Genomic DNA, 25,932 nt, shown 5'->3' on the forward strand with positions numbered 1-25,932 from the left:
CTAGAGGTATAGGAATATCCTGATAGCAATCTCTTTGAAAGAATGAGCTCAGTATTTCACATATATCCCAATGTTCAGTTTAGAGTGTTACAGTTCTCTTTCTAAGACTTTAGACAAAGAGAATTCTTAGAAGATATTGGGACATTCACAAAGCTAGCAAACCAAAGGCTGTCTATCTTTTCTATAACTCTACTTTGACAAAACTTTTACAAATCAGCTAAATACAGAAAGAGTGCTACAGTGCCTCAGTACTAACTCAAACTTGAAAGCAATCACCTGTCTTCAAACACAGGGTCTTACAGCCACTGACTTCTCCTGTGGCCAGACCTGTCATGTGAATGATGGTGTCAGTGCTTTCTTAGCAGGTGTCCTATTGAGACATTATCATCAGGAAGTTGCTTCTGTTCTCGTTGTCAGAGCTCCTCTGTGCTCAGTAAAAAGATTCTGTGGAGCCTGAACTGTAGCCAAATGAACTCCTCCCATCCTGCATTATCCAGCAACCACTGTTTTCTGGAATGATCCTTGTAGTCAAATCTCAGTGCTCTCTCAAGCCTTTTAAGCTTAAACCAGGACCAGTTACAGAACTAGAAACCCTGTATATTATATACTGAGGGTTTAATGAGGACCAGCTTGACCAGAAGTGGTAGAGACTCAAGCCAACACAGAAACACGAGGGAAAGAAAAAAAGGGAGATGTGATAAACAACTGTGCCAGTTTCTTTCTCTCTCCATCTTAAGTGTTTTAAGTTTGGATGTAACACATTTCCTCCGTTGTGTGAAATGAATTGGTGGTGCCATAGAGTAAACTCTGTAAAAAGTAAAATTAATCTGGATTTAAAATATCACTGGGGAAAATAAAGCATAAGGAAGGATTTTTAAACTGGTTTTGTTCTCTGATCTGATTCCCAATACAGTACCACAAGCAGCTGTGCTTGTACCACAGAAGGCAGTATGTATGTCAGAATAAACAGTCAAGGCAGGAGCTATATAAACAGGCATGGCCACCAGCAGAAAGCCTCATTATGTGTATATTGATTTACACCTACACACATACACACACACACACACAGAGACACAGAGAAGGATAAAAATAGCAGACAGAAGTTTCCTGTCTTCTTGCAAAGTTTTTTCCTGATTTGCTAAAACAATTCATACAATAACAGTAAGTTGTGGTTTTGCCTCCCCTAAAGAACGAACACTTTCAGATTAGAGAAATAGAGAGACAAAGAAATTAATGAATTAAAACTATTTGGTATGAAAAGGAAATTTTAAAAAGGTGTGGAGGAGGAATCATGCTGCCAATTCTCATTCATTCCCACTTTTCTTTGTCCAGCCCCTTCATGCTGGGACCTTTTCTGCATGTTGAGTAGAAGGAGAAGGTAGGGGAAGAGGCAGCTCTGGCAGGACTGCGATCTCCCTGGAAGGTCCCCATCTTGGAGAGTTATCCCCAAGTTAAAGCTTTCATAAAACTGTTATGCATAGCATCCAAACTTGACCTATGTGCCTGTCACAAAAAGAACGTAACTATAAGCAGATTAGATGTTCTACAAGCAGACAAGTAGTAAATAGAACTATTAATTAAAAAATCAACTACAAAAGGTCTTCTATGGATTTTTCTTTATACACAGTGATTAGTTCTCCAGTTCTTTTCTGACATTTGTGAGTTATGGTTTTTTCCTACATTGTGGTCATTTTATGGTACCATCATTTGCCAATTTTGACTGAGTTACCCCAGAATAGAACTGGGAAGGAACATGGGAAGGCAGACAAAATATTAAAAACTCTTACTTTAGTCAGACTTGAGTGCATAACCAAATCTTACCTTGCAGTTTTCCTCTATCCGCTCCACTTTTGTTGACTTTGGAATAGTGACAATTCCATTCTGAAAAGAATAATGCTTCTCATCATTAAAATCTGCAGTTTTTAAGAAAATTATCTGTCTTCGAAACATTACAATAAATTCCTCACATCTTCTGAGGTTTTAATTCCATTTTCTGGGGGACATTGACATTTCTCTATGCCATTTGAAACTGCAGTTATATACACTGTGTTGACTTCCAACACACATTACATGGTTTATATCAACTGTGACAGAAATATCATGGTGGCAGAAATGGAATGATGAGGGATACTGCTTGTAACATTTACTTTGGAAACATCTCTTATTGGTGGCTCTTATTCTCTATAACCAGATTATTTAAAATAATTAATATTTGAAATACTGGCATGATTTGTGAACTACATTCTGAATTTCCAGTACAGCCATCAGTTCATACAATATCAACATACTGAAAGCAGAAATACCTTCTGTATAAATTCTGGTTTGATGCACAAACCCCAAACTATTTGCATTTTTTTCCTGAGAAAGGAGGCACATTTTTATTACCACCCTCCATTACCTGAATGCTCCAGCGTATGCAAATCTGTGCTGGAGTTCTGCCATACTTCTTTGCCAGCTGAATGATAGTAGGATGTGTGAGTGCTTCACCTTTGGCTAAAGGACAGTAGCCTTCAAAAACAATATCTCTTCTCCGGCAATAATCAACCAGCTCCTGAGGTCTTTGGAAAGGGTGGTATTCAACCTTAGATAAATAGAAATAGACTTTTAGTAAAAACCCTGAGAGTATGTTTCATAGCAAACATCAATGAAAATGGATATAATTTTTCTCTTGTTTTAAAAATAGAACATGGGTGAAATCATTGCTTCTGGGAAGTAGGTGTAAGGTATTAGTTTTAGAAGACACGTGAAGGGTATTAATCAACAAGTATTTTACCAGTAATTGGCACAACAGTTACCTTATTTTATGTTTCCCTCAGAAACAAGGTGCAGCTGTCTGCCTGACCTGCAGCTGGACTTTCAATACTGCTCTGTTTTTAAGCAATATATACAGATGCACAGTGGAAGTCAGCATCAGGTCTTTTTTATTGGTGCTTTGAGACTACTTTTTCTTCCCCAAATCTATGTCCTTTCCTGTTTCTTTACTAATGATTCTTTCTAATGATCTTTGAGTTGCACAGGCAAGGGGAGGGGGCTGAGCAGGGGCTGGGTTTGCAGAGACCAACCAGAACAGTTTGCTTAGGGTGAGGACCTGACCTTGGAAGCAAAGCCTGTTGGCATGGATTGCACATGGCAAGTCCTGTATTCTGTGTGTGGTGTCACCATCAGCTTATGCAGGGAAGCAATCATGCTGTGGAATGAAGTGTGAAGGAGACCCTTTGTAGGAAAGAAGATCACAAATTGCCAAGAACCAGTTAAAAGAGGAAAAGTAACAAGCTACAAAGACACAGTTGTTGGGAGCAAAACGAAGTTGTTATTGGACAGTAATGATCTCAGAGGAGAGACGTATTCTGGCATGTAGCTAAAGCCAAAAGAGAAACTCTGTAATATTCTTTAATAAGTTATTTAAATAAGTATTTCACAGTTTATACATTGTAAGAAGAATACATTCCTCTGCATTTTGATGAAAGTGGGTAGTGTTTTCTTTTACAAAATACATAATCATGTGATGGATTTTTGTGACCGCTCATCACCATTGTTCCAGGGATCGAACTCTTGCGCATTTTGAAGAAAAATACTCTTCTGAGCAATTACCTCAACACGTGGAATCTGGAAAATTTCTTCTGCCACAAAAAGGACAAATGAACATTTCCTGTTTCTCATCTTTAGTACATGTTGTCTTTTCAGACAACAATAGTCAGGAACAATAGGCTGGCAGTCATTCAACATGAGCTAAGAAAAAACTGTGCCCCTGGAAGGCTGGGCTGAGTCAGCCTAAAGCTGCTATGATCTAAATTACTAGGTGGACTCGGGAACAAGGTTCAAGCAGCAGACATCCATGTCTTCAACCTTTGATGTTTCTTGACCTTTGAGTACCCTTTGTATTTCACGTTTAAATGTGTGAGAGCAGTGCTTAGGTCATACAGTTATTCATTTGTTTGCACCTGAGCCGAATATGAAATATTCTCATTGTATCTATGCAAAACTACGAGGGGAGAAAAGAAAGAGCAAGCAGGGTGTATTACTGGATTACTACAAGAGTAATAAGCAATTTTAGCAGATGTTCTTTACACTAAGTATAGCAAATAATGTAGCTCAGAAAATATTAAATAAAGAATTACATATTTAGGATCAAATTCTGAAACATCTGCAGTGCCTCTATGGCATCATGTGACTTATTCAGCATTTACTACTAATTAAACTGCAAGCAGAATTTACCTGCTGGTTTAGTAAGATTCCAGGCAGCACAGTTCCAGGTTACACCAGAAATGTTTAAATCAAGGGCAGTATGCTGAGATATCACCTGCCTGCTTCAGAAGCAGAATACATAGCAACAGCTACTTCCCATCTGAAAAATCATATTTTGTGCCTTTCTCTGAATCAAGAGACTCCCAAATTTTGTGATTCAGATTTTGTCACATGGAGTAGTGTGTTGGTTGAAGCAAGTATTTTTCTTCTTAGATAGATATATTACTAAAATAACCAAATGCATAAAATAAAATTTATTTTTTAAAAATAAAAAGTTCTGGAAGGTTCTAGCAGTATCTCAATGCAAGGGACTAGGATCCTGAGCTACAAGAGGCATAAGGTGAGTGGTCAACTTTGCTTCCCCTCAAAATAACAATTCCTACTTCCTGCCTTGCCCCACCCTTGCTATTTTCATCACCAGACTTCTCTCAGGCAAGGGCTGTCACATGATGGCAGAGGAAGATCTTGATCTTTTCTGGCTCCCTACCCTGATTGATTGGCATGTAAAAACTGGCATCTGTTTAACAGAACAGTTTGCAGTTCACATTACAGAACAGCTGCTACTTGTTCAACCACAGGGGACCTCCAACCAAAGGGCTGGTTTTTTACAACAGTCGTAGCAAATGGGGAAAAGTTGAGCCCACTAACAATCCTGACACATGGCCCTAGAAAGTCATACCTCAGATGATGGTGCACAGAGGCCTTACTCTTTCCACCCTGCTGTGGTCCTTTTCACATGATAAAGTTTCTGCACATCTGGAATTCAGTAATTTTCTCAGTGGGAATGCTGTCTTACAATTATTTCTTTTTATGAAACTGAAATACAAGCCTGTAAATATTTCCTATATAGAGGAACAGTTCAGGTGAGTTTAAGTACAAAGGGGTTGTTTTCTAATGTCTTATATACATTTCTACCTTGTACAAATTTACACAATAGAAATCAGTGTTAATGGCAATATCAACAAAATAACTAAGTCTCTCTGAGGTCATTACACAGTAATTTGCACTTCTCCAAGACTGGAAAGATATTGATGAGCATTCCTACATGGAATTCATGGAGGAACAGCTTATATTTGGGTTCAGTACATCACTTTAGTAAATGAAACATATATTTATTAAATACTTATAAAATGTATTTTTTCCCTGTAATGAGTGACAGGCCTATGAGCCTTCAGAGAGACTTCAAAGATTTCTTTGAGCATAAATCCAAACTTCCTACTGCCAAGTCAATTATAAACTCTGGCATACACACCTGGAACTTCCAGGTTGTAAGTTTCACTCTATGTGATGCTAGAATAAAGTACCATCATTTACAGTGTTTACCAGTACTTTTAATAGTATATTGAAATTTTAAAAGGTGCTTGCTTATTAAAAAATAACTTAGCAAGACAATATTCTTGAAAAGACAGGCCTTTCCTACTTCTTTAAAAGATATGACAATACTGGGGTTTTTTTCCAGGAACTGAGAAGAAAGGCAGTACTTAAAACTTGGTTTGTAAAATAGAAGTATTGCTTACTTCTCCTGCCTTCCTCATTTTTCCTCTTCACAGAAGAACACCCCCAACTTTCAATTTTAACTGTTGTTAAAAGGACTGTTGTAATTGTAAGAACACCCTGAATTTTAAAAGGGAAGTGGTTTTCCTCCACTCGTTTCTTCAATATTTAGACTTTGTATACAATGACTATTTGCAAATGTTTTGCATTTAGAAGTCCATTGAAAGAGTACACTATTTTATGCATAAATATAGCAAAAAAACTGTATTATAAATTGTGGACAGTGAAATACAGCATTTCCAGTCCCAATTTGAATTTAGAAATTCATTACTTATTTGATGGTGCTTAAGTAATCTCACCATCAGATTCAGTAACTCTCTAACACTAAGCAAAAAACAGAATAAATACTCTTTTGAGGATAATCTGAAGTATAGTTTGTAAGATTCCTTTAACTCTAGAAAAGTATAAATTAATGCTATAACAAAACTGTTCAAGGTGGGGCACTTTGCAGTGGTATGGGTAATTCATTGTTGGATTTTGTTTTCAATTCAGAACAATGCTGTGTAGCGCCTCAAAGAAATTACTAGCAGGGGCCCTCTCCCACCCCTCAGGATCACCACCACCTCAACTTTTTGTCTCCTCTTTTTCAGCCTCAGAAAAAGAGTTTTGTCAAATAGCACCAAGAAACAGCTTGTCTCCATGAAACAGTACCACGGAAACAGTAAGACTGGGAACATTTTGACACTGTGGGTAAGAAGAAATTTCAAAAAATAAAACCTCTTTTTTTCCTTGCAGTGACTTAGTAGAACACTGAAAAGCTACTATCATTTAACAGGCAGTAACAACTCATGCCAAACTCTAGTAAGCCTTTGTAGGTGTGTATGTCTTGAACCTTGGTAAAGTCACCAACTATTAAACAGCCATCAACCTGCCCACCTTAACGTATATTTCAATGGTTTATTTTGAAGAACTGAATTTAAATATTTTATATGGTTTTATGCTAATTTAACATTACTTAATTGTCCTTTAGTGGACAGCTAAAATTGTTTGGTTCTGACAGTCACACTCTGAGCAACATTTTTATGGCTGTTAATGACATTAAACCATAAACAGCTGCCAGAAATCCTGACCACCTGTACAAAGGGGAAAAGCCCGTGCCTGCACTCCATCCATTCCAGTTCCCACATCCCATGTCAGCATAAGCACACTTTCTCTGGCAGGAGGTGGAAGGAACGGGAGCATGAACTTCCAGCACAGCTGGAGGCAGAAACCTGCAACAAGGGAACATTTGTCGAGTGTCCTGGCAGCCTGCCGGTACGTAGGTGGCTATCCTAGATCTGCCTAGGGCAGCAAAAAAAATTTTGCCAGGGCTGTCACAGCACCTGCCTAAATGAGGAGCTCACTGAATTTACATGAAATAGGAAATGAGGGGGGAGCAAGGGAAAGGGCACCCTTGCATGGATCTGTAATTAACTGAGGCTTTCAGTGTTGTTGACAGGAAGTACAAAAGTATCTGAACACAGGCTTTCCAAAAACTTGTTCACTCTGAAGATGCTCAGTGGTCTGTGATTCTTGAATTTTATTTCTAAACTGTTTTATCATCAATAAACTGTCACAGGGACCTTTTGGTTGTCTTAAATCCAGACACAAACAAGTAGCCTGGGAGAAACTGGGTGGGGGAAATAGGAGGAGGGACTTCCCTACCCTTTGGGTCATCTTCCTGAACGGTTTTCAATACGTGAATAGAAATGGAAGAAGAAATTACATGACTAAGGCAACAGTTTGGGTGTAGCCTTTCATGCATAGGAGTGGGGAGGATGTTGCTAGCCAAAAAAACCAGAGTAAAAACCCAAACCCAGATACTTTAAATACATTATCCACTCACCTGATTAACATGTGGAGTAATCACACAGTCCTCCTTTAGTTGCTCAAGATGGCTGATAAGAAAATTGCTTACGCCAATAGATTTACACAAACCTAAAGAAAACCAGAACAAGAAAAAGTTTTGGGACAATCCTAACTACTTGGGTGGATGATTTGAAAAATAATCACTTTCAAGAGACAAAATGATTTTTCACATCATTTCCGTAGAGTAAAATACTGCAAAGAAACAAAGAAAACCAGCACCAAAATCTAGTTTGACAGTGTTATCTGAAAGCATGGCTCTGTCACAGTCACATTAGGAAATCATTTTATAATCTAAACACACTGGAAACTCCCCAGTGTATAAAAACTCCAGGCTAAATTCTGGGAAAGGCTAATGTAGTATAAGCAAAGAACAATTGGACTCCACCAGAATGAAAAGAAGGAAATGGTGTTCCAAGCCACTTGCCAAAACTAAAGGAAAGTGGAACATTTGCTGAGGACTAATAAGGTGTGAGCAATACAACCCAAGGACACACAGCCCAAATGAACCATGTCACACTGCCTATATTTCTGTTAGATCATTACAAGATGTTACGTAACACTCAGTGTAAAACCTTCAATTAAATGAGCAGTATCTAGCAAGATTCATGAAGCTTAAAAATGTAGCTAGATTTCTCAGCTCCTGTTGACAAGCAAATGAAGTTAAATGGGACCTAGGTGATATGAAGGCTATTTTTTAAATAAACCTCAAGTGTGCATGCATGTGTATAAATTAAGAGCTGACAGTCCTGAAATCAGATGTCTTCCTTCAAACCTCAGATGTGATAAAGGCCAACTCCCAGTCTTGGCCTGCCACCACCCCTCAGCCCTGACTCGTCTGGGGTGCTTTGGTCCTTCTGCTGTGCTAAACACAGCTAGCAGGGAAGGCAGCTGGGGCTAGGCTGCAGGGGTCTCCTTAGGCTGTGCATTCTGTGGACCATGACTCAGATTAATTTCTTCAGTATGTGAGCTTTGTCTGGATTGACTTGACCTGCATTTCAGTTTGTTACTCTACAAATGAAAAGTCTGTCTCTGTGTGTGAACACAGAAGTCTGATCACTGTTCTTAATCCAGTATTTATTTGAGCTGACCAATTCTATAAAATGCATAGACATGTGCGTATCTATATACAAGGAAAGAAATTACATTTTTCTAGTCCTCTATGAAATTCTGTAAGTGAAGTTAGTTTACTTCTAATTCTTATAAACAGATTGTTAAAGTCCTAAAAAAAATAAAGTCAGCTTTCACATATTTCAGCAGCATAAGCTAAAGCATAAGCTGCACTGCAGCAAAACCTGCACACACAGAGTCACTTTTTAATGTGGCTTCTTTCATGGAATACCAAAAGAATGAAAATATATTAACATCAAAAATGCCAGACATCTTTCCCTTACAGAAATTATCAATGTTCAAGATGTATAACATAATTAGGTTAAAACCTGCACTATAGTGATTTACATAATTTGTATGTAATCTGCCAGAAGGAGCAAAAGCTGAGCTTTTGACAAACAACCCTGGAGTGTCAACACTAATAAATCATTATGCCACAGCAGTCAGAAAAACACAGTTTTAGCACAATGGTGAACCAAAATATTATACACTATTGTTGAAAGCTAAGGAGTTACAAAACCCATGCCATTATTGCCCTTGAAGAATAAAGCTTTCATTTCAGGTTGAAATAAAACAAAATTCAGTTGCAGACAAGAAACAGTACACTTCCACAAAAAGCTTCCATTTCTTCCCCCTACAGTATGCTCTAAGATGTTTTGCTTCTAACATATTTCTCATAGGAGACTTTGAAGTCTGTTCCATCATGTTAGATTTCCCATCAAGAAATTTCAGGTCATCTATGTTTTGCATTAAAAGTCATCTGAGCCATTCCTACTAAAATCAGTATGACAGCATTCGTGTGTTTAGAGTGATGTCCCACAGAGAAAGCTTAATTCAAAGCTGCCAAGAAAGTAAACATTTTCCCAGGAAACAGAGAAATAATTAGAATTTCAATGCTTTTGCAGAACCAGTATTTTCTTAAGGGAAATTTTTTTAAAAGAACTTTTCTTTAAGGGAATACAATTGAAACATTTCACTTTCATTAAATAGGCATACTTAGTTTGGGTAAAGTTAGAACCCTTCATTTCAACTCCATTGCTTTGGTGTTAGTTACAGGTTAATACATGACAGTTAAAGCGTTTTGACTTTTGCATTAAATTACAATGTAAAATACAAAAAGTATTAAAACAATTGCACAGTCTAACTGCATTAAAAAAATCTTATTCCAATGCATGGCAGAAACATGAATTCAAAACACTGGAATTTCCTGAAAAATAGAGCCTGAATTTGAACAATCAATCAGTGGATTCTACTCTAGAGAATTGCTTCCATTTGCCTGATGGAAGATTAACACAGTTGCTCTGCATTGTCCAAATCTCAGAAAGACTGCCTTTAAGAAGAAGCTTATACAGAATTATTTCCACATTTACATCTTCTGGATTAATTCCTAAGAATGAAGATTTACAAAAACATGGATATGAAACAGAAGGTCTGGTTAGCTCCTGGGCCTTATCTGACAGATTGACATTTGTGACTATGTCTATCAAACAAGATCCATGAAATCATATCAACAGTAGAAATAATAAACCTGCATATTGAGTACCTTGTGTAAAATGGTCCTGACTCATTGCCTTGAAATAACCTGGGAGATGCAGGAGACACATCTCCTTATATTTCCTCTCTAATGGAGCACCAACAGAGGGGTAAGTTCCCCAGAGCTCCTGCCATGGGTCTTAAAAACACCAGAATGCTCTTGAAAATGGGGGCAGGCTTTTTTTTTTTTTTCTTGGGGGGGGTGGGGGGGGAGAGGGTTTTGTTTTGTTTCAATTTAATACCTGCTTAGAATGCTTAAAAATCTCATTTCAGACCATTCAGGCACCATACATGTCGTTAGAACTGTTGTGACTGCAGGTGGTTTTAAAGTCTATACTTCTTTTTAACTTAACCATTTTAACAAGTCCTGAAGTTCAGGTTTCCTGAGATAAGAGCTTGCAATATATTAGCTATAATCTCTCTAGAAAGTACCCTTAAAATATACATTTTTACTGTCTTATTTACAAACTCACAGAGCTTTGACTCAGGGAGAGAAAGCATCCTCCTCATCTGCTTCAGGAAATGATTGGTCTGGCCCCTATGAAGCAGATTTTGAGAAAGTGCCAGGTGCAACAAACAGTTTGCAATTCCCCATCAGCTCCCAAAGGCTCCTGTTCTATCTTCTGAGGCTTTGTTCTATTCCTTACGACTCTCACTTCACAGGCTCAAAGAAAAACTTAGGAACACTGCTTCTTTTATGCATGCAAAAAACTGACTGACCACAATATTGGAACAGAAAATTTCATCCAGCTTTGAAAGCCTATCATGAAACTCTGCAAGACACATCAGAAAACATATGGGCAAAAGAACAGCTGATTATAATGGGGAAAAAAGTAAGGATCTTTTCTATTCTACGCAAAAAAATCTTGGCCCCCACCACATTGGTAATTTCACCACACTGTGTTTCTCCCAGCTACTGTGAAGCACTACATCATGCTAATGGACTGGTTTGCAATATAGTTGAGTATTAAGCTTCAAGCATTTTTTATTGCAACTTAGAGAACGATTGGGTATTTTTATCTTTACTCTGTATAATACCAAATTATACAAAGTTTGATGGGCACTGTTAGTCTTGCAACAGAAAAGCATAAATATACTGTCTTGGCACCACAACACTGTTTTAGTACAATAGCGAGCCTTATCTTTCTCTAGCACTACTACAGACTTTTATCAAACTTCTAAATACTCTCTGGAATATTAAATGGACAAAGCTCAGATCAAAAAGATTTTTTAAATTACAAAACTGGATACCGGGTTTGTGGGGCCCATTTTCCTCCCCCTCCCTGCTGCTCTACATGAGTCAGAGCAAGGGAGAATTCCCACGTCCAGTGAACAGTGCCCATTCTGTTACATCTTCTATTCAGGCCACAGAATAAAAACACAAATGGATCTACTTTTCACAAGAGGTCAACTGCAGTCACTGTATCTTTATTAACGAAGGTTGCACAGGTTGGAAAGGTCCATATTCTCTCTGATACGCACACTGCGTGTAAATCACGTTACTCATAGAAACCGTACAAGATTTGATTTCAGCATATCTTGCTAAATCAGAGCTGTAGGCTGAGAGTGCCCCACATGCAGACTGAAAGCCAAAGCCTTGATAAATAAAGCAGACTACTCTTAGACAGAATCAATGGGGAATTAACTTCTAGATCTGTGAAATAACACGTGTTCCCGTACCACAGGCTAAAATACACAGACGCCAGAAGGCTAAGTGCCCCCTCTGAGAGACACAGGAAGACTGTGGCAAAACTGAAAATACACAAATCGTACTTCCTCCTCCAAAGGATTTCTTTTTAGTCTATTCACTGCCACAATATAGGTGCTTGTCTGCAATTCTGTGACCATTACTCCTGCTACACATCACTTGTGAACCATGATAAACCATGAGGACAACAGAGAGCAGGCATGAATAGAAGTCAAATCGTTAACTTTTTAACTAAAAACTCTTTACAAGCAGCCAGTTTCCACAACTGTTATATGGCAACCTAAACAGCATTGTGCAGCATAGTACTGGCTTAATGCACATTGTCTCTGACCCTGGCTGCTCATTCTATTTCAGTGCAATGCTATCTTAGTTATGTTGACATATTTTTATTCTTACAGTTGACATTACAAATGAGACCAGATAAAAAAACCCAATCCACTACAAGGTACAAAATCAATTGCACTATACCTTAATTCAATAATGCCACCACACACTGTGATGTGAAAATGTGATCAAAATTATCAGCAACTCAGCTATGTGCCTAGAGGCTAATAGAATATGTACCCCCAAAAGTAGCACTTTGGAGGTATTACAGAGAGCACATAAGTAAGATTCTAAATAGTTCGTTCCCCCTGTAACTATGATGACACAGTTTCATAAACTGGGGTACTTTTTGGGCTTCCATATCAGAGAGATAATGATTCCTTCCTAATGGTATGAATAACAGCAACCTAACTGATGTTAATAAATGAATACTGATTTAAAATACTTAAGAATCTAAGGCTTTACTTCAACATATGCAAAACAGATAAATTATGCCTTTTCCACAAATCATGTACATCATTTATTGAGACAAAAAGTTGTTTTAGACAAGGACTTTCCTTTGAAAGATATTTCAACATTGCCTTCTTCACAAGAATTCTTGTGTTCACACTGGGACCTCTTGGTACATCTGTATTAGTACACAACTGTGTATATTTGCTTTAAATCTTTTTGCTTAGCTTGATTATTTACAGTTTTGACAAAAAGGATTCACTTGCTAGCAGAAAAGGCACAAACCATTCACTGTAATAAGTGATGAAACAAAGTCCTCTGAGGACTTACTTTTACACTTAGAATTACCCATGAAGTCCTTGACATTAAGAAAGAAAAATTAGCAAAACAAATGAGCATAGATGTTAATGCAAGTTTAGACTCATTCTCACTTTTACATCTACACCAAAAGGACTTTTTCTATGGCAATTTCTTATTTTTAAGTAAGATACTAAAAATATTAAATTTCTTTATGATCTTTAACATAAGTAAGTGTTGCATTCTTTTTTACATATGTCTTTATTGCTCTCTTATCTGATGAAGAGGGTGTGGTGCAACCAAAATCTTCACCAACCTCCAACCACTTCCAACCCATGAAAACACATCTCTAAACTGTGTTTCTCATAATAACAAACCCACAAGATATCCTCATCTATGCAGACAGAATATTATCAACAATGTGGAAAAAAAAAACGGTTCTAGGCAAATAAGTTACTTGCTTTTGCTTATTAAAACTTTAGTGCAACTTATGAACACAGCATTCACATATGACTTCTACCACCATAAACACACTCAAGACAAACATTTTGTGGAGCTGTAACACAACAGTTTGAATTGTCAGGTGTTCATCATTTGACAATATACATATAGACTTAAAATATGTCACCTAGCAGAGGATGTGCTAGAAATTTGTGCCACCTGCACGAGAACTGTATTTGGTTCACTGAACCCTTTTCCTGCCCACTTTTCAGAACAGATAGAAAATGGAGGAAGAAAATACGATGACTGAACTGGTCTATGCCCAACAATGAAGATGGTAAGAATATTATTAAGGTTGATTAGATATTTTCTTTCACTTGGAATTAAAAAAACCCAACTTTTTTTCCCAAGAACAAAGTTACATGGCTTTAATTACTGGGCTAAACAATTTCTGTAACTTTCTGAGGCTCTCTTCAAATCGCACACATAATCATAACAAAAACATGTATTAAGACACATCAAGGAATTTCTGATGCAAGTAAGAATATTTCACGTCAGCATGAGCTGCACTGCTAAACATTAAAAAGATAAGCAAACAATTTTAGTAAAATGGCAGTGAGTTCAAGTGGGATGTGAACCCACAACAACCACCACAGTACTACTCTTGCTAACTTCAGGCAAAAGCCCTGGCTAGAAGCCCTCATTCTTCCCAGCATTTTTAGATAGAGGGACAAGTTAATCATGTGCATGTGTATATATGAAAGCTTGCTGAGATGATGGGCTAGCCACAGTGCCAAAATCAAGGTCATTAAAGACAGTGCTTATGGAAAGGCTCACTCTGCTAGGAACAGCCCAATTACCAGTGAGCACATATAGTGACTATTCCCCATATCAGAGCAGTTTGCCATCCTGCCTTCATCTGCCAGCCAACAAATGCCTATACAGGAATGTTGCAGCTGTCAAGGGAATATATGACTCAATGTATGTATCTTGGAATGGATTCTGTAGGCAGCCTGGCCTCTCTTCTGAGGTACTGGGGAAGATAATTCCACAAAAGGACAATTTTGAGACCACAAAAATTCAAACCATAGCCTTGATATTACAAGAATTCTAGTTGATTTCAGCTGTTACAACAGAAATAACCAGTTACTATGCACAAATGTCTCACTGATCAAGTTTTAGAATTTTTTTGCTCTCTTCTCCCTCAGCACTGTTTATCCCATAACTCTTTAAAGGAAAACACAAATGCAGGCTATTGAACAAAGACATATGTCTGCAATTCTCTACCTCTCAGCACTGCAGTACAGATAGAATCTTCTTTATTCTGGCTGTGACCTGAGTCATCTGGCTCCTGTGAAACAGCTCCAATCAAACAGGAGCAGATTAACAAGTCAGAGAAGATAACAATAATTTTAAAAAGCATTTAACAGTATTTAAAGAAACTGATTATTAAAACTGTGTTGTCCTCAGGTAGTAGAAATCAGTTTAGCAACAAGATATTTTCTGCTATGAATAGAAAGCTATCGGTTTGGTCTATCACAAGGCACACAGGATTTTTTAATGGCAGTTTTTAGTGCAGGTAAACACTATCCTAAATTCCATTCCAAATCCTTTACCTTATACTTTCAGGTAACTACTAAAATTTTCTAAAATCAGTAAAGAAAATAATAATTCTCCTTTCCCATTCACTTGTTCCTAATCCTCAACATAAAGAAGTTGCAATGGCTGATCGGTAGAAGCTCCTCAGGACGTTGTTCATTAAAAAAATCTTCTGATCACTGGAGCTGAATACCAAGACCAGGTGCAGAATTCTGATCCCTGAGCTACTGTAAGAGTTGGCACAATTCCCTCTGGAAGCAAGGTCAGACCTAAATGCATGCAAATCCCAGGGTCTGAAGACATATGGAAGACAGCAGACTGTAGGACAAAACAGAAATGTCTGCACTGAATTCTTTCTTAACCAGCACATGAATGTCTCATGAATAAAGCAGTTGTAATTCATCAGTATGACAAATAAGCATTCTAATACTTTCTGTATGATTTGGGGAAATGTTCATAATATTTGTCAGTTTGGTTCATGGTATGGAATGATACAACTGCTATAGGTTTGGATACCACCATAAATACCTATCTACCTTTGCTGACCAGAACTGTATCACACTTTTCCCTGAAAAGATATTAATGGAAACCAGCAAATTTAATGACTTGGCTCTGTCTATACAATAGGAATACTACCAAAAAAAAAAAGTATAATGTTGCCTTTGTAGCAAAGAGAAGATAGAGGGCATAAATATACAAATTTCATGTTAAAGAGGGAAAGATGCTGGTAGAACATTTAATGGACTCTAAGGAACCTACTGAAGGGTTTAGCCTGGACAAAAGATGAGTACGTTTAGCCAAAGACTGTCTAGCTCAAGGGCAAACCAGAAAGACACAGGACCATGTTCCAGATGCAATTCAGATGTATTAAAACACCTGAAGAAGGTAAAACTTCCAGGGTGTGTTATTTTAACACAGATAATTAATGTAGCATGTCATACTGTTACAGTAAAAGACAACAATGGCTTTAGAATGCCTAGAAGTGTTTTTGGGCATATCTGTCATGATATCCCTTAGGATTCTGGGAAATTGTTTTTAACCTGAAGTGCAATCTTGAGATCGCTGCTCAGTTGCCTTAGGCAATTAACAGTGTACTCAAGCACAAGGGAGAGTGCTAAAACACGAAGCTTTCTTTCAAGTGTTCCTGAGACTCCAGCCTTGGGGCAGTTACCAGATTCCATTTAGTTTCCAAAGCATGTTGGATCCAAGTAGTGCAGCCCAAAACTTCAGTATGGTGAGCAATCAACTGGAGAGGGTAACCAGATCCCCAACAAACACGATTTAGATTCTCATTTTAAATAGTTCATGTTTCCAGTTCACATCATATCAGGACAAAAGAGTCTTTCACAAAACGCTAACCTCAAATTCCTTTTGATGAAATACAAGAGTAGTGGTAAGCCAGAGCAGGGATTTTTCAGTGATAGCAAAGGATCTCTCTTGTCACTTGAAACTACTATTTTCTATTTATGATCATATTTTGATGTTACAGCTCAACTCCAAACCTTCATTAGGAGTATATATAAGAAGCACTACTAAGCAGCTATGGCTTAGGAAACAGTAAACTTAAGGATGCCCACACATCTCAATGAACGCACATCTACCAATTCCACACCAAGTTCATTGGCACCTGCTGCATTCAAATAGCAATGAACCTGAACAATAAACCCTCTACAGCCAGAGGTACTTGGGAGTTTATGAAAATCAGACTCTAGAGTATGATTTTTAACTATTTATGCAAGTTTTCTGCTTCCTAAAATATTTGTTTTAATAATTCTGACAAATATTCAGATTTTTTAAAACTTATTCCACAAACTTTCTATTTCTTGGGGAAAGGGTCTTATAAATTAGTGCAGATTGACCTGGAATGGGCAGAGACCCAGCACCTCTGTCTCTCCTCAGTTAGCTGGGTGGGAAGACACTTGAGGCCAGAGCCCTGCAAGTCCTTTGTTACTGCAGCCCTGTGTCCCAGCAGCTCCGTGTGGGCTCTCAGATGAACCTGAATGAATCTTTGTAGACATGACTTAAAAAAATTCTCTCAGAGCTATGAATATAGATGGAGTTGGTATTTTGCTTGTGTCAACTTTTGACCAATGTGACCAATCTAAAAGTTAATATAATCTTTAAAAAAAAACCTTTATAAATTTTTACAGTCTTGAGTACTAACAGTTTATTTACTTTCCTTCTAGTGTAATTGATAATAATAATAGATTATGAATAATTTACATTATTTTAAAATAATGTTTCTTGCCCCAGGTAGGTGCAATTTTGCAGAATCAGTATTAACCTGGCTTTAAACTGAGGAATAAGATTTACAAATATGTGCATTCAAAATATCTGAGAATACAGAGATGTGATTAAAGAAATTCTTGGTAACTTCAGCCAGATCAAAGACTTTGTCAATACTTACATCTTTTAACCACCTCACACAACTCTTGCAGATAGTTCCACAACACAAACCAATTTGTGTTTCTACAGAGGACAGTGGTTATTGTCTCTGCACTTCCAGATACTCTTCAGGATGGACACAGCTAGCTACTAGACACACTACCAAGATGAATAATTTCAATATTACCTTTGTGAATTGACTGCAGAAGCAAATTATTTGTTTAAAACGTCAATCCTTGAATGTGAAGCATTTAGTTTCTAACTTTTTTTTCCAGAATAAACATTTCAAAAAAAAAAAAGTTAACAGAATTCCAGACAGGAACCAATGACTACCTGAACTAATGTCAAGTTCAGAGTAGACAAAGAACTCACTTGTTCATAGGACTTAAAATTTCTTCCTCTAATAAATGAAGATTTTATTTTTTTCCTCAAGTAAGGATTTTGACCAAATCCTATGTTCAATTCAAACCAAGGCAAACATGTTGCTCACATAACACATAGTAAGTTAGAAAGATATGCAGCAAGTGTTTAATCTTCAGTGGAAAATCTAGTGGTTAACCATGCAAACAAATTATTTAAGATTTTGCTCAGGAATCATTGCATTTCCAACTCCAGAGTGGTTAGCATCTGCGTGTCATTTCAGGAACACATAGTTATGGTCAGGACATCCAGAGTCTGTATCCACTAAAGCAAAAGTGTGGAAGTTAAGGCTCTAAGGCACTTGACTCAACCAGACTATTAAATTTTCCTTCCCCTGTAACTGATCTGAGGTAATTTTGACAACCAGAGTTGGAAAACTTACCCTCAGCTAAATGAATCATGAGTCTACAGAATGCTTAAATTCAGAAAATGACTGACAGTAGCAACACGCAAATTGAACAAAAATGTTGAAGAAATGCAACCACAGGAAAAATAAATACAGCATGGGATGTCTGTAAAGAGGTATCATACACAGGGACAAAAATCAAAGGCAACTTTTCTCTGTTTGTGAGAACAGCAGTAGTATTTCCAGTGACTTATTAAAAGACCACTCAATAGCTCATGGTTTTTTCCATTAGGAAGATGTAGAGAAAGAAGAAGTTGCATAAGATAGGAAAGATCACAAAGATGCATGCAGAAGCAGAATAAATGGGATAGGATAGGAATAATAATAGAATGTGAAAAATACAACCTGTTTGCAGCAAATTAGGATGGCATATCTAGGCACAAAGGGCATGCAGTAACTTAAATACGCATCAGAAAAAAAACTTCACAGTGGAAAGATGAAATACCTTGTGGAATAATCCATCTTTGGATGCAAGAGTCATTCCTACTTTGAAATACTAGGTCAGTGAAGCATTTCTTTAAAAACTGAATGTTGTAATGTCTTACATGGCAGAAAACGCTTTCAGCAACTTCTCTTATGCTCAGTATAAAAAGAAAGAACAAAAGATATAACAAAGATAATTTACTTCTGTTTTTGCAGAGCCAGAGCAAAAATAAATGAAGGATTGAAGTGTAAGAGGTGCATGGCTCTGATAAAGCTGGTAGTGAAACACAGCCTGTAATTGCCTTTGTACAACTCTCCTGCTACAATCACTATTTCAGTAACTCTGGGTTAGTGGATAGGCTATTTTATCCAAGAAGTCTTCTCCTCACTTGTGGAACTTCTCTGAAGCTACAAACAGGGTGGCCCACATGGCCCAAGAATGGCATGACAGGATCTTCTCTCACACTATTTCTAATAATTCTGCATACTTCAGGAGCAAAATCGTCCTACTCAATCAACAGTCTACTCCTCCTATTGCTATGAGCATAAACTGAAGTTTGCTGTGCACTGAAAATCAAAGTGAGTTATCCAAACTTGAGAGAGTAGCTCTGTTCTTTGACAATTCTTCCCAAAAGTTAGCACCAAAGAATCTGCAGTTGAGTATTCGTTCCTCATTTAGCCATTTTATTTTGTTAACTTTTAAAACACAAATGCAGTTATAAAACACCACAATGTACGATAAATTGGAAAATGGCATCATACAATTATTAAAAAATATCTAAAGGAGATAAAATTTGGCATGATTTATACTTAAAAAGAGGAGGTTACTACAAAGATGTTCTATAGTGTTCAGTGGTGTTCTATAGTGGCATAGAGATTTCAAGAAATCAGTAGATTTCTTCAAGAAGCATGCACACCATTATTAATCTCATGGACAGAATTTGACTGTATTATTTACAAGCAGCACCAAATTGCTAATGCTGCAATTTTCAAAGAGATTTTCATAACTTACACACCCAAATTCCACTGAAATATGAGCATCCAGTTCAAATTAGAGTTTTTTAAACATCTCTCACTATGAGTTTCCCAATCCCAAAGCACACTATAATTCCTTCTTCTAAGGTAGGTTTTGTTATTTATCACCTTTCTCATAGAGCTCTTCCATCGCTCTCCAGGTTTCAGCTCGGACCTCTCGATTGCTTTTACCTGGAACTTGTGCATCAGGCCAGTGTATCAAATAAAGATCTAAAACAGAAACAGAACCAGACTGCTTATTAAAGTGTCCAAAAAATAAATATATCAAAGCACATGAGACAGCATTTGACCTCCACAATGGCCCCTAACACATTATCATCATAATAGTTCCAATTACTATTCAGTGATCATTACTGTATATATCCAGCTGTAATAAATGAATTCTGTAACATCACATTAACAACTGAGGCTAGCAGAACATGCACATGTTCCACATGTTTAGGTCACTGTAATCAGAATTTCATGGTTACATATGCACTTAATAAACTTTCCACTCATAACAAGCCCCATTTAAATCAAAAGGATTTTGGTCACTGGAATTATGAGTGGACTACTACTTACTAAGTGCTGCAAGTCTTCCACTTCACGGAAGATAAATACATTTGACAGTTCTGCAGATATTTTATACAACCTCAGCAATGGGTCTGTCTTTTTTCTTTCTAAAGAATACTTCCACTTATGAATTTCTGTTGGAAACCACAGCACAGTCTATACGCAGATTTTTTGTCTTAAGTTTTGTGGCAGCCTTTGTGATTTTTTTAAAGAAATTTTTAAAACAATATTTTAAGGTGAGAAAATTATGCTTTATTACATTTTTTTGGCACGATTAGCATGATTTCAAACACAATTAAGATTTACCACTGGTGAAGTTCCCATAGAATCATAGAATCATTTCCTAATACCCAACCTAAACCTTCCCTAACACAACTCCATGCCATTGCTCAGGTCACTGGTCACCAGAGAGAAGGTACCAGTGCTGCCCCTCCACTGCCCCTCGTGAGGAGGCTCTTTGTGTGCTGTCTTCCTGCAAGAAAAGACTTCCATCAATTGAAAAAGGAAGCACTTCCAACATAAATTGAGAAATGTACATGTACTGGACTCAAGAGTTCCAAATCAGATTTAAATTTTAAAAATGACAGGATCTCTAACTCCTTTGTAAGTTTGTAGACACTGCTAGACATTCTGAAGGAGAAATTTAGAGATACTTGGAAGACAATTACATTTCTATTCAAATTCTAACTGCAGATTAAACAGGTAACTGCAGGTATCCCAGTCAAACAGGTTTTGGCCTTTGCTGCATATATTAGTCTGATGAAAAACAGGAAAAGAAAGTAAATAGATGACTGAGATGTGTGCCATTTTCTTTGTGCTTTATAATATTCCTTTTCTGGCAGTTCAGATAGAGTTAAGAAAAAAACCCAACTTGTTTGCAAGAAGAGGTTTTTACTCTTTGACTACACCACACCATTCATTTACAGCACTTCTTTGTGAAATACAGATCCTCTGCATTGCAAATAATGAAAAAATGGAGAAAAAAAAGGAAAAAAATTCATTTTATTCACAATTTAATGACTGCACTAATGATTATTGTATCAGGGAGTTGGTATATTAGCTTTCTCCCTCTAAAAATACAAATTCAACCTTGATTTACGATGAAAATGTAACATGAAATTCACTATAATACACCAGCTCCAATTTTGGTACATCAATGCAGCACATTAGAAGTGCTTTACTTACCTTAAGAATCTAATTAGAACAGTACAGAATTCTGTATAGTAAAATACATTAGAGAGATAGCAAGGCAAACATTTTGTATGTGTCAAAAAAATCACAAGCTACATTTGCACTTTCTGATATCAATAACCCATTTAAATACAACTTCAAACTTTTAGGCTTTTAAATACAATAGCTCTGACAAGCAAATAATCACTTATGTATAATCATCTGCAGCATCTGGTTTTGTATCACATATAAGGAGAATGTTGCTCGCTCTTTGGCCTTTTATCCATAAAGTCCACATCCAATTCCACATGCATTCTTATTCATCACCAATCTATGAATAATTACTTCTTCACTAATTTCTCTGAGAAACGAAGTTGTGTTTATTAAAAATATATACCAATGTATGGCATTGGAATAAATACCAATTCTGTGATATTTAACTGAAAACTAGTATTGGGATATTGATTAAAATGTTCCATGAGGTTATGTTCAAAACTCAGGACTACTGAAATACTGTTGCAAATAAAATTTCCACTAATTTATATTAGACATCAACCTAAGGATTAGCATTAGGAATTGCTAACATCAAGTATTCATTTTGATCCAAAATTACATATGCTACTGGACCTACTTACTGCATGGAGACTGCCATGTTTGTATTTAAACTTTTTTGCTTGTATAAAGCAAGTGTCGTATATAAGTGAAAGTATCTACCTCACAGAAAAATGGAAGAATTTTATTTTTTTAGTTGCTGCTTGCTATGTTCTCCAAACCAGACTAATAAGAACTGCTTAACTATGCAGAAAAATGTCATTTAGCAAAAATAATCAAACTTCAGCAGAATTTCACCACCAGTTACTTCTCCAAAAGCCTGACTATTCAGTGAGACACCACAGTTTGCAAATGCTCACAGAAATAGTTACATCATGGATTTCCACAGACACAGATGCATTGTACTCTGCTCAGGAAACTTAAACATTCTCCAAAGAAAGACTTTTAAGAGATTCGATAACTGAATGATCTCTGGCTTTGGACATCTAAAAAAATGCAACACATCTCCTGTCTCTGTATTAGTGTCTGAGGCCTCTGATGCAAACAAGACTAGCTGCTGGTCCTTTAATTTAGGAAGGTTTTGTTACTAGGTACACCATGTCCATATCACCCTATTATGTTTATTTCAATTTAGGCTTTCTCATTTAAATAAAAATTATTTCACTTTTAGAAATATTGGCATATAGGGCTAGAAAGCAATCTACTAAATCAGCAAGTACAGTCTTCCTGACTGCAAGAAGTATTCATGAAAGATGTGGAGCAAAGGTGCCTTATCTCATAAAGAGTAGAATAGTCGTCCTGCCAGTCATGTGTAAAACACCTCAGCACAGCTAGGATCTTACTTCTACTGCATCTGTTAGAAAACTTTCCCTCATACCTGCAGGCCACTAAAAACAAGCACCTCACAAACCAAGGTCTATGATTTCCTTTTTATTTGTACACACATTCACACCCTACACCCACACACATTTTCTTTTGCTTAAACTATTTTCCCTCCTGGGGTACTGTGTTTGTGAGAACACAAACACTCTTAAATTCCATTTGGAGGCAAGAAATTAGCTTTAAATCATTGATTGAAATACCTTAAAGCTCTAGTAATCAAGAAATATATAACTTTATCACTGGGGTTTTTTAAGAACAGACTACATTTTTGTTGAGAACAAGGTTGTGCCTTGTAGCATGGGAAAGATTAATCAGTATCTTGAGATGCCTTCCAACTACGTACTTTTTAAAAATAAACTTGAATCAAAAAATCCACCTTGAATCACAGTATCAGGATGCACTTGAGAAAGAAGAAAAAACCTCCAAACATTCACAATCTGGTTTTGTATTTACCAGCTCTTTAAAACATCCTCTGCAGACAGTCAGGCTGTAACGGTGCAGCAATAAGCGAAGGCCTAAAGGTCATTAAATATCAATGCACAGTGGTGCAGGAAAGCTAAAACTAACACTTGAGTTGCTTTCACACAGACATTTAAAATAGAATGGCTTATTGCTTCTTAGTGGCTGCAGCACCTACAATGAACACACTTCCTCTTAACTGGAAAGTACAGGGCCATTTTACACATTTAAAAGCCAACATGATGTTGTGGAAATAAAAGTTTGCAATTCTATTCAAATCTCTAATACAATGTTTTTTAAAAAGTCAAAATTGACTAAAACAAACCTAGTTGTATGAAAAACAAGCCCTGCCTTATAGCAAGCCTAAAAGCAAAAGTATATTTTGTAATGTTTCCCAGCTGTCTTAATGCAGTGATCGTATTTCCTTGCTTTTCTCAGCAGCCACTGCACTTAATATTGATATGATGTATTTTTCTTTCTCGCTCAATCCTTTTTGTTTTGTGTTTCTTTCCATTGAACAAGGGTCAGTGTGAAACAACCTCCAAAGTGTTTTGAAGCAATACAGAATCTGGATTACGATAACTCACTCATTTCATGTGGCTCATCTATTACAGTGAAGATGCTGATAGCGCATTTCTCCAGCTCCAGCTGGGGATTTGTCATAGGCCAGATCTGCCTGAATGGGACAAACTCGGAACAGTCGAAAGGAAAATAAAATTGTTTATGAATTCGGTAACCCACAAATCAGCATTCAAGAAGTTACTTTAGAGGCTGGATCTAAATCCCAAGGAATGTATTCTGCTACTGCCAAACCTGTAATATCTGCTGCCATTTCATATTGGTTTACTGTGACTGCTAGTTGAGGATCACATTTAGAAAATGGAAGGAGCACAGTATCTGTTACAACCACTGCCCACAAATAATACAAATTTCCATCATGTCATGGATATATAATCTACCAGCTCAAATAAAAATCCTGCAACACTGCTCTCCTAGTACCATTTGTCTGAGAAGTGTTTATTGAAAAGGCTTCATATTAAGTATTTTACATGGAGCATTTTTCTCTTAAAAAGCTGTGACTGCTTTCAACAGCTCATCTGTTTCAACAGCTGGCATTCTATATATTGATAATGGACAGATTTATTAATTCCTGTTAGATTATTTCCCAGGTTTCTAATTCAGTCTTTATGGATGGACTCAGTAACCCATAAAGACCCTCAAGAAAATGAACATGAACAAAAAGCTTAGCTGCACATTTAGCTGCCAGGGCTCCTGCAGCTTTTTCTTTTTGTACTCTTCTAAATTACTAACTTTCCCTCCAACAGAAAGATCTAACATCACAGATGTATTATTTAGGATCTTTCTGTTTTCTTTATGAACTATGTATCTTTACAAAAGATGTGAACCCCCACATACTTGGTTAATACCATAGAATGAAATCAGGAAATTCTGATTTATCCGGATCAGCATTGATTTAGGTCACTATGGCTGACTAAGTGGTCCAGGAACAGCGATATAAATTTTCAGATATCTCCACATCAGTGGAAGAAAGGTGAAGAAGAAGGGAATATGAGTGAGTGTATTAAAAAAAACCAAAACAAAAATTTTTTTAAAAAAAGGAAAAATGTAGTATGGAGACAAATTGTGCAGGGAGCTGTAACATTCCTTAATTGGTCTTAATAGTATGTGCACAAGAAGTCTCAGCTCTAAACACATCTGACAAACAAGTTCTGTTTATGCCAGTCCAAGGATTCACTCATATGGTGACAGCATTAGTACATTTCTTGCTCTCAGATATTCTTCTTCTTCTTTCAGGCATTTCTGCTTAGCAACAATACACAAACTCAGTATTTTTGTGAGCATCTACTCCAATCTACTACCTGAGAAAATAAGAACAACTTACAGTACTAGAAGGAATCAGTGCAAATGACTTCTTGGAAGTGAATCAAGTTTTCCTCTCATCAACATTCAGCACCAGTGCCAGAGCAAGCAGAAGAAAAAAGAAAGCAAACACAAGATATAACAGGCAGAAAACAGAGAGGAGGAATAATGTTATTTCTCAGTTTAAAGGAGAAAGTCAGGGCTTGAAACTTTGAGACCTGCATTTGCACGGGACAAACAGAAAGGAATTTTAATTCATTCTGCATTATTCTGTACCTGTGGAAGAAGTTAAGGGATACATTTCCAAAAAGAATGGAGCCAAAGGTGTGCATACAAGAATCTCTGTCTAACAAATACAAGTTTTGCCTTGTTCACCTTGTAAAGTAGTCAGCCAAAAAAAAAGCCAATGAATACAGCACACAGCTGCCATTAATATTATACATTATTAATTCAGCAAAATTCACTTCCTCATTGAAGTTTGCTTATTGCTAAAATAAGCAAATATGTTTATTTTCAGGTACCTCCTCTCCTGTGACCTGTTGCAAGAATTAATTGGCATCATTACTGCAACTCTGCCTGTGTAATAAGGTAGTAGCAATATTACATCTTTGACTACAAGGAGTTTATGATCAGGGTAAATTTACAAGTGCAGTGTTAGTTA

The 25,932-nt window shown here is 36.9% G+C and overlaps 1 protein-coding gene across 2 annotated transcripts in view; it reads right to left on the minus strand.

The window, feature by feature from the left end:
- LOC309576317 (putative oxidoreductase ZK1290.5) overlaps nucleotides 1-25,932 on the minus strand; it is a 45,652-nt gene that overhangs the window by 5,546 nt on the left and 14,174 nt on the right. Inside the window, exons 3-6 of one of the 2 annotated variants that reach the window (XM_082287532.1) lie at nucleotides 19,884-19,985; nucleotides 7,625-7,716; nucleotides 2,399-2,581; nucleotides 1,822-1,881 (exon numbers count right to left, since the gene is read on the minus strand). In XM_082287532.1, coding sequence (XP_082143658.1) covers nucleotides 1,822-1,881; nucleotides 2,399-2,581; nucleotides 7,625-7,716; nucleotides 19,884-19,985 — 437 coding nt within the window. The remainder of the gene's footprint in view (nucleotides 1-1,821; nucleotides 1,882-2,398; nucleotides 2,582-7,624; nucleotides 7,717-19,883; nucleotides 19,986-25,932) is intronic. The other variant, XM_082287533.1, reaches the window with a different exon arrangement.

The sequence above is a fragment of the Coloeus monedula genome (genome assembly GCF_965178545.1).
Source record: "Coloeus monedula genome assembly, chromosome: 9".
Lineage (NCBI taxonomy): Eukaryota > Metazoa > Chordata > Aves > Passeriformes > Corvidae > Coloeus > Coloeus monedula.